This window comes from Amblyomma maculatum, chromosome 9 (assembly GCF_055883805.1).
Source record: "Amblyomma maculatum isolate TAMU_Amacu chromosome 9, ASM5588380v1, whole genome shotgun sequence".
Taxonomy (NCBI): Eukaryota; Metazoa; Arthropoda; class Arachnida; order Ixodida; family Ixodidae; genus Amblyomma; species Amblyomma maculatum.
In genome coordinates this window covers 64,978,813-64,988,785 of record NC_139352.1, presented here as the reverse complement: position 1 = coordinate 64,988,785, position 9,973 = coordinate 64,978,813, and the positions used below count along the sequence as shown (strand labels likewise).

Here is a 9,973-nt window from a genome sequence, read left to right as displayed (position 1 = left end):
TGCTGACCAGACGCTTCCGCTGATCACTATCCTGCTGACTAAAAGCTCCTTCCAATGATAATCAACAGTGTTGTTGTGTTGCAAATCTTGTTGGGTGATCAGCACATCGTTGAGCACATCACGACGGCTGACCTTGATCACTCTTGTCTCAGGATGCCTACGTACTAATTTTGCAAGGTATCGCGCTAATCATAGTATTAACACTGCTTCTGCTCATTGCATGAACACTAAGCCGAATATCAGGAATATAAGTTCTGCAGCGAGATCCTCAATTTACGCGTTTTCTTTGTGCAGTCTAATTTTTCTTGGGCTTCGAATATCAGGAATATAAGTTCTGCCGCGATACTGCTTTTACGTTTTTTCTTTGTGCATTCTAGTCTTTCCTGGACTTTTTCCGGTGCTAATCCCTTCCGTTCCTTCTTGAATTTAGGCTTATTTCAGACATTGCCATCCTACGGTCTCAACATAGCCCTTTTCACAAAACTTTCATATCCTGCACGGTGTTATTCTAAGCGCAGAGTATCGAGTCTATTCCGTTTTTCAGCTGCTACTTGGGTTCTTCCGTGTTTACTTATTGTCCTCCCGTTTGCGAACCAAGGTGCTCAAAATAAAAGAATGGTAAACTAACGTCATAAATACACAAACATAATTTACCGCCCCTTTTTGTTTTCTGGATGTGTGGCCCCACCCCTTCTCCGAAGAATTGTCGAGCCGAATTTGAGAACATCGAGCTATTTAGAGCAACTGAAAGCAACTGAAATGAACTCATTAAATTCAATCCCCTTTGCTACCTCAATCAGATGTGTTCAGTTGGCGCTACTTACGTTTTCCTAATATTTGCTATATTAGCAATATTTTTTGAAGACATAATTTTATTCGGCGAAGAACCCACTCTCAGAAACAAATCTCGATAAAGCCACAACTTATTGACGTACTGCAACAAAGGCGCAAATGCCTTCAGATCCGCTTCAGAAATTCCCAGTTCTTTTCGTACCACCTTGTTCACAGCGACGAAGTCGTTCCTTGCACGTCCAAAGATCGGTTAACGTAGGAGTCATCCATTCTTTTGTTTGAGTATCTCTTGGTTAGGACTGCAACCACAATAGCAACTACGATAACGCCAGTGATACTGCCTATCACGATCCACATCCGTACAGGCAGAAACGCACCCGACTCTTGGTTACCCTGGGTACCATGCGCAGATGTAGAGGCTTCCACAGTAGCGAAAGAAGGCATTTTGGTCGTACTTTCTGTGGTGGCCGACACTGCTGTGCTTGCCACCGTAGTGATGACCTCTGTAGTCGTTCCGTCTGTCATTTCCTCTGTTGTCGTAGCGGCTGTGCTTGTGGCCAGAGAAGTCGTCACTGAACGAGGTGTGTAAGCCACCCTAACGACGTTCGATGTGTCAGACTTCAACCCGCCACTGTTGGCGAACCGGCATGCCAGATAGGCTCTCCATTGAATAGCTCCATCTGGCCGAGTCCTGGCGAATGCTCGTGGCAGAGAAAGAGTCACTTTGTGCACGGCCTCGGACGGGAGAGGGTCAAGGTTGCCTTGGGCGATGTCACGCTTCTTGATCTCTGCTTGATTCTCGAAGTCCGAATCCAACTTGCCGGAGTCCTTGCTAGCTCTGATTTCTATTAGAGAAGCTGAAAAAGAATGCAGTTGAAAGGTGTGTAAACAAAAAGTGATTTGATGACAAATCAGGACGACCTTACACGAAAGAGTGGCACCTTGTGAATATCAAGTCTTCGCAAGCCTCCGTTTGAATCAGTATGCGTGCAAAGGTCTGCCTTATATATTTACATGTGTAGCACAGCCTTCTGACTGTCAGGTCAGTCATGACAATCGCGATAGGTAAGGCTTAGTATAGTGACTGGCATGGTCTATATGTCTACTAACTCAGTCTTTGCAGCTAAAGAGTAATGCCATTTTGAGCTACGTTTTCAATGTAATCCCTCTGATTACGTTCTAGTGACTGTGATTGATGCAACATCACCAGCTTTAAAGCTTCATTTTAACTCTAGCGTACGCGTAGTAATAGGCGTTATAGCACACCCTCCTAACTTTGCCGATTGTTATTTAGCAATGCTTCGGGGTTACATTGTTTCACGTTGTCTCCATTCTCTGTTATGATTTTATTTTGAAACATATTGTTAATTAGCCCATACAATAAGCATAAATAATATATACATGCTGCATAAGCTGACAGGACGTTAGGGTGCGGCACTTAAAACAATCTCGCGTTTCTCGCCGAGCGCCGCGAGCTCTTGGTCACTTGATTGGGCTGTACCCTCTCCATATCCTACTACTAGCTAACAAAGGAAATAAAGTTTATCCTCCTTTCTAAGCAATAAAAGGATAACCCCTCCCCTTCCTTCCTAAGTTATTGAATGAGAATGATTTACACAGTGGCAGTGCCTATTGCCGCGGCAGTTTTATCCTCCTGTCTAGAAGTTAATTTTAAGCATTGATCGGCCCCAATGTATTTTGCATGACAAGTTCCCATTCCCAGCATTTGCAAGCGAATTTCCTAAACGTTTTCGAATTCTAATGTAGCGTGTAGTTGCGTGTACTTTTTTGAAGAAATACTTATATCGATAATGCCTCGCTTGTTTCTGTGTATGAGATTCTGCTGGAACAATCCATCATCTCCGCATAAGCAATCTTCGTTCGTAATTGCTACCTCAGCAAATTCTTTAGCTAACAGTATTGAAACAGAACAATAACACTTGCCGGGGGCTAGTTGGTGCATGTTCCTTTGATAAAATGTGTCGCCAAAATGGACAACACTCAAAAAGAAAAGAAGAGACAGACAGGACAGGCGGCACCAAAACAGACAACACTCAGACAGGACGGGTGCCCCTCCTGTCTGTCTCTTTCTGAGTGTTGTCTGTTTTTCTGTCACATCTTTTCAGTAAAACAGAAAGCTTAATTCTTATTTGATATCACGTATGTTTGCTTTAACCTCGCCGCTGCTTCCCGCATGGTTTTACCTTTTTTTTCTCTCTCTCCGTCAGATTCTTTTCATCCTTTTATTTCTTTCATTCTTTGATGACTTTATTTCTTTAATAAAAGCTAGGCTATGCTTTTTATGCTCATTTTTAGAGCCCTGGTTCCGCATACACAAGGGTCTTATAATGAATGAGAAATTAGTTTTATGTGTACTTCTCCTGCAATAATACATGGCATCTGGCACGAAAAACTCAAGCTGTTAAACAGAAAACTAAAATTTTTAACAGCAATGAACCCTGTACGTTTCTTCCATCAATTCTTCACATATTGATTTTTTTTTATTTAATGGTGTCTGATAAACATTGCTTCTAATATCATTTCCGGACTTCGTATCCGTTCAAGCTGTGTCCCTTGATGCTTACCGTTCCCGGACATCAAGTGGGCTCCAGGCCACGTCCATGTGAGCGTCACTAAAAGAGTGTCGTTATCTCCTGGCAGTACTGAGACAACTTTAAGGTCCCAGATTTTCGCTGGAGGCACCTGCTCTTCCAGAATTTCTTCCGTCACTAGGAAAGATCCACATGACGCCACCGTCTGGAAGGTGCCGCCATCTTGCCCATCAGTAGAAGTTCCGTTATTCTCCTCGGCCGTTGTGTTGACAATAATGAAGTCATCGATCGGGATCCCAAAACCATCATCGAGGTCTGGATCTGCGCACAGTGGTTCCCAGAAATCAGTACCCTGGAAAATGCTCGTTTCATTTCATTTGTGCACTTCAACATCCCAAAGTGACACAGGATATGCGAGTGCCGTAGTGTAGGGCTACGGAGTAATTTCGACCACCTGGGATTCTTTAACTTTCACTGACATCACGCAGTACAGGAGAACCTTACTTTTCGTCTCCACCAACGAGCGGCCGACGCGGTTGGGATTTGATTCCGCTTCCTCAGCTTACGCTTAGCCACCACTAAGCAATTTTTATAACCTTCTTGCCCAGCATGACGGGGCTCGTGACATAAGAGGCACCCGACACTGAATAATCACAAAACGGTCACCTTCCGCAAAGTTTAGCCGACAAGCTTTTCAAGCTCAACCCCTGTATGCTACAAAAACTTAGCTGGCATGCTGACTGTCCAAACAGTGCAGATCAGGTTAGATACAGGAAAGGTTTCCCATACATGTATGCTAGGCCTGTCATCGCCGCCTTATTTTCACCATATTGCTGCGTTTATTCCCAATTGCCTGTCTTTATTGTGACTGGGCTACTGTAACCTGTTTCTGTTTTCCTTCAGCTCATATGTCGTGTGACGCTAGCGTGAAGCAAGGCAAGCAGAGATTTTATTCAGTGTATGTGTGGGGACATTCAGATAGCGAAAGCTTAAACGCGTTTTCCCTTACAGTATAAAATGTTTTATTCGAGAGCCACTTTCAATGCTAACTGTGGAGCATTGCCTCTTTTCACAAAAATGAAAACAGGGGTAAGGTTGCGAAGGGAGGGGGGGGGGGGGGGGGGGGTCAGGACTTATGGATGGAGTGAAACTAGCCACACTGTGGATGGAGTGAAACTAGGCTCCTTAGGAATGTTTTGAATCCTTTAGGAAGATTTACGCTGTTCGACCTTTTGAATTAGAAGGGACATCAAGTTTCGCCTTAGCGTAAACACAATATATCTACAACACTGGCTTTACATTCCATGATTTTTCATATTTTCTGCTTAAGCTAGTTTTAGGGGAAAGCAAGGTGTCACTTATCAGTAGACACCTCTACGCACTTGGGTCAAGTTTATTAGAAACCAGCTAAACGAAATTAAAAGTCGCAGCACGAAGTAGGGCTTCCGCTCTAAAAGGATTGTAAAGTGAAACATTCAATTTCAAAGGCGCACATATAACATTACGATGATAAAGTAAACGCATTTAATTACGCCGCTAAAGGCTTTCCGTGAACCCCAGATCATTTAAACAAGAAGGGGCAGTAGCAAGGGTTGTAAAACATGCTTTCGCGTAAGGGACAACTAGGTCTTGTTAACGCTCATGTTTCTAAAAATCCTTCTGCTATATTCATTATCATCATGGTTATCCTAACCACATCTGCTGTAACACGCAGGATACTTCCGTATATTTAGCTGCACGCTCCTGTGGAGCCGGCAGAAACTGCTCCTCAAGTATTCCCTTTGAATCCACTTTGTTACGTTTTACGAACATTGGTTCCCGGTTAGATTAAAGCCCCATCTTCTTTACAGGCAGAGGAAGCTGCAGTTACCTTGGCAATCTCCTCAAGCACCGTCACACTAATCTTTATTGATTCAAAAACAGCAATCCGCAATTTCGCTTGAAGGAAGACTCACACTTTCTATGGGTAACTGCTCATTCGGGCTACCCTGGAAATGAAGCAGCCCAAAATGCAGCTCAAGCGCACGTCCAGCAGGGCCAGCTACAGACCCAGGCAATACACGCGAATGCCCCGTTAATTATAACTCTTCTCTCCACAACAGAGAGCAACGGCTTCAGTACCTCCCCCAAATCTGTCTAAACACAAGCAGGTGACCTGGCGCAAGCTCCAGTCTCACACATCTCCATCTCCATTTAACCTCACTCGTATCCACATCGGCCTTTTCTTTCGTGTAGGCACGCTCTGCGGGACACCTAAAGACCAACAGAAATTCAGCCTACCCTGTACATTTGATCCAAGCTCCAGTCACCCTCAGAATGGCAACTAACGGACATGGAGCGATGGGAGATCGGGGTGTCCAGCGCGGACCCGGCTGCACAAAAGCAGCTGGTGGACTGGGGTATAAGAGTCGCTGAGAGCCACGAGCTCTTGGCCTCCCTACGCGATATCGTGCTGACCCATCAGTACAGACTGTAATTCCAGGCTAAAAAATCAATAAATATTTTTCCCACCACCACCACCGCTTACATTTCCTTCTCGCTAATTGCTACCTAAGGCTATTTTGCTCTAATTTCAACTCGCATGCCGTTAGCTATCGTTTGCTCTGTGACCAACTCCGCTCTCGCATTTTCTCTAACCGTTACAAATATAGTTTATATTTGCTATTCTGTCCCCAAATTATAATCAGCCCAGTGCGTTAGACTCCGTATCTATGCCCAACAAGTGAATACCACGTAAGCGCTAATCCAGTCGGGCGTCTTTGGACGTTTGAGTGATACCAAGCTAGTTGCCATGGCAACTGTAATGCTAGTCGCCTCGTTGGTTGCCACAGCACCTGTGAGGCCGGCCTCACAGGTGCTGCCTCACACTGCCTCACATGGCGAAAGCCAACAGAAAATGGCCTGCCTTGCATGTCTCAACCTCGGACAAAAACGACAAATGCCGAAGCAGAACGGATTAGAAAACAGAAATGTCTCGACGGAGTGAGTACGAAACGTCGTAGCCAACGTGAAACCTAAAGCCCCGCGTGCAGGTACACTGTCTCGGTGTACATTGCTCGTCGTCACCTCTATAAACTTTCACACGTGTGTAATAACTTTCGCCCGTCCCACTCTTTTAAGTACGCTAAAGCCTTACCATTCTACAATATCTCCTTCAGGAATACTGAAAGGCTCCTAAACAAAAACGTATACAGAATTGAACCGTTTATATAATGCAACACTTTATTGAGATTAATTACACCAAACGAGCACCTTCAGTTTTACGATGTTATGCTGTCTGGCATATTTCGGGGCCGGACTTAAAACCTTACTACCTTACTACCCCGCCGGGGTGGCGCATTGGTTATAGCGCTTGACTACTGTTCCCAAGGACGCGGGATCGAATCCCGGCCTCGGCGGCCGCTTTTCGTTGGAGGCGAAAAGCAAGGCACCCGTGTGCTGTGCGATGTCAGTGCACGTTAAAGAACCCCAGGTGGTCGAAATTTCCGACGTCCTCCACTACGGCGTCTCTCATAGCCTGAGTCGCTTTGGGAAGTTAAACCCCACAAACCAAACCAAATCAAACTTAAAACCTTACTGCCCAAAATGAACTACCCTATTCGTATAAAAGTATATAGTTCGCTAAGTAGCTTATGATCTACGTTGCTTTATATCAGTGATTTATCGATACTTGCCTAGACTATTTGTAATGGACCAAAAACCTCATCATGGCACGTGCACAGTTTTCGCAGTGACAAGCCGAGCATTGCGCTTCACGAGCTGCTCCATCTGACGGATGGCGAGGCAATCGACATAACGGCTCCGTGGTTGGGCGCGTAGCGAGCATGCTTGAAAGGGAATGTTCATTTGCTCGCCACATTACTGCTACAAATAAGGGCAGCTTGTAATATCGGCGCTCTGCACGTCTCGACGAAAACTGCGCACGAAGCGGCGAGTGGTTTTTCGACTCTAGAAAGTCTAGCCAGGTAGCTAGATTGCCAAATCACCTGATAAATAACGTCCTCTGTGCTATGTCACATTGTGAACGAAATATGGGCTCGAACAGGATATTAGATTTCGCTCAGAATTTTCCTTAATTCCGGCCCCAAAATATCTGCTCGGTAGAACTTTACGGCATATGGTATTTTTTTCAAAAATGGAATGATGAACTCACCCGAAGTATGCGAGAGTAGAGGGGTGATGGCATAGGTGCTGCCCGAGCCGGGCTTTGGGTCCACAAGTCGGATGGAATTGTGGCTGGACACATGTGCAGTGACGGCGTACCTGCCTTTCCCAACGAAGGCAGCGAAATATCCACTGTAGGTGCCATCATTTGCTCGTACGTCCGGAACTGTGGCGGAAGCATGCAAGGGCGCAAGCATGGTTTGAATGAAAGTAAAATGAACGACATGAAGGCCTACGAGGTTACAAGTACGCAAAACAGCTCAATATGTAAACATAAAAAACTGCTTATTGCAACGTTCGAACGTCTTGTTTTTTTTTTTTTTTAAATATCTCTGCATTGTACTCAATTTGAGTTCGATCTCTTTTCTTTAGCCTCTGCTCTTCTGCCTCTTAGGCGAGAACCGGTAAGATTCAGCTCGCTTCTCCTGGGGGATATACCAGTGAGCTGATAGTCACGACGTAAAATTTCCTGCCAGAGCGCTGCATCATACTCTTATTCTTCGGGTTATTTCACTCGCATGGTTTGGATCAGCTTCAACTATCTGCCCTAAGTAGACGTATTCATTTGACAGTTGCAGCGAGTCGCTGATTGTCAAACTTCTTGTTTCTTCCCAAACTGTTTAAAATTAATTTAGATTTCTGTGCATTATTTTAGACCTACTGCCCTGATTTGCCTGTTTGTGTCATTATTCACCCTTTGCGGTCTGCCCCCTCAGTTACATAGCGAGACAATTAAAGTAGTAAATCGTAGCTTACAGGGATATTCTCAATTAGCGCCTATAAATAAATATTCACAAACCAGACTTTTGAACACACCCTTTAAGTTGGCTGTGAATTTCAATGAACGGAACGACCACTGTACTGCACGTCGCTTACATGTTATGGGAATGTACGGAAACGAGATGAACTAAATTAACCGAGCAAAACAGATGTAAAAAGGGCCAAAAATATACGCGCCGATCCCTTTTATTTCCCTTATTCCAACAAAGAGGCCGCGAGCATAGTCTGTAAAATGTTTCAGGTGATCAAATTCGCCAGATATTTTGTGTTTATTAGACAGTATGGAGAGAAAAAAAAACAGGACCTGCTCAGCTTGCGAGCGTTAGTGGTTATCATTGTTCTGTTTTAGAATTTTTGTTTTAATGAAAAGAGAAGCGTTTTTCGAAATACTCCTCTTACATAAACCAGGGATCACCTGCTTTGCTTCTAGAACACATCCCCAAGACGGGGAAAGCAGGGCAAAAGATAACACATGCGTACCTCGGCCTTTGTCATTGAGTGGAAATTTAACCTTCGGCGCTCGATTGGGTCTGGTGACCTCTGCAGTGACGTCAGCGTTCAAGGCGAGCTTCTTTCCCTTTCTCACCTCGGTAAAAATGATTGCTGCGTTTGCTTTCTCTACTATTATACTAGGCATTCGGCAGGCTGCCCGGATAGGCTCATTTGGGTCCTTGGCTTGAGACCTCACTTGGATGTTGGCGTCTACTTCGTCGCGACTTGATGTTTCCACGTGAAGAGTCCATTTCCCTGCCTTTGAATCAACCAATAAGTGTCATTAGTTCATTTATGCAATCTGTCAACTAATGATCTGTTTTAAAGAATCAATTAATCAATAGAAATATTTATCACATTATCAATTTCTCATTACAGTATTATAGCCGTTAATTAGAGACACAAGCTCCGGCTAGAGTTTTGCATTATATGATGATTTAGACAAAAAAATATTTGAATAAAATAATTTCGAACCTCTGCCTGGCTTGGTATTAGTATAGTCATTATAAAGCCTTTGTCCTCCACACGGCAATCTCGGCACTTTTTTCCGTTGGGATCAATGAGCCATGCCCTGACGGAAGCACTCTCAGGCTGCACGCGTTGAATGAGGACGACAGTGTTGTTGCCCAAACTGTTGTCCAATACGAAATTCTCATTTAGACTGCCTGCGAAAAGACTTGAGGTGTCCATGACCTAGAAGGGAAAGGACAAATACAAATGTCACTATTTCTGGACCGCAGTAAGGTGAGCGCCAGCTCTCAGATATTACCTCTGTGTTCAAGAGTGGCTACTCCGAATGAAAAGGCGGTGTTAAAGGTGTCTATTGGTAACCGGAAGCTCAAGCATTTTATTTATATATACGTGTCAATACCTGCGCCACCATTGAAACTGTTTTCATCATTGAAACGGGCAACTGTTTTCCTTTCTGCAAAAAGCAATATGGAAAAGCGACAGTGTAACGTGATCGCGATAACACGGAAGTTACGCGTTCCTTGGTTGGTTACGTCAAGCTTTAGCTTCGGTTCTGTAGCGAATAGCTGACGGGACGAAATATATAGAGCCATTTCGTTTGGCCCTGTTACCTTTAACAAAAGACAAATTCCACGCTCTCAAAACTTTCTGCTTCAATATTGCTGTTACCTTCCACTCGTGATGAGTGCCAGACAGCATAGCAGGTGTGTATAACCGTCGCC

General features: G+C 44.4%; 1 protein-coding gene across 1 annotated transcript in view; it reads right to left on the bottom strand.

The window, feature by feature from the left end:
* Nucleotides 1-872: 872 nt before the first annotated feature.
* The window catches only part of LOC146179249 (calcium-activated chloride channel regulator 3A-1-like), a 42,017-nt gene continuing 32,916 nt past the window's right edge, over nucleotides 873-9,973 (bottom strand). Inside the window, exons 9-13 of the mRNA XM_084580158.1 lie at nucleotides 9,255-9,473; nucleotides 8,769-9,039; nucleotides 7,498-7,674; nucleotides 3,378-3,665; nucleotides 873-1,649 (exon numbers count right to left, since the gene is read on the bottom strand). Coding sequence (XP_084436284.1) covers nucleotides 1,003-1,649; nucleotides 3,378-3,665; nucleotides 7,498-7,674; nucleotides 8,769-9,039; nucleotides 9,255-9,473 — 1,602 coding nt within the window. The 3' untranslated portion in view covers nucleotides 873-1,002. The remainder of the gene's footprint in view (nucleotides 1,650-3,377; nucleotides 3,666-7,497; nucleotides 7,675-8,768; nucleotides 9,040-9,254; nucleotides 9,474-9,973) is intronic.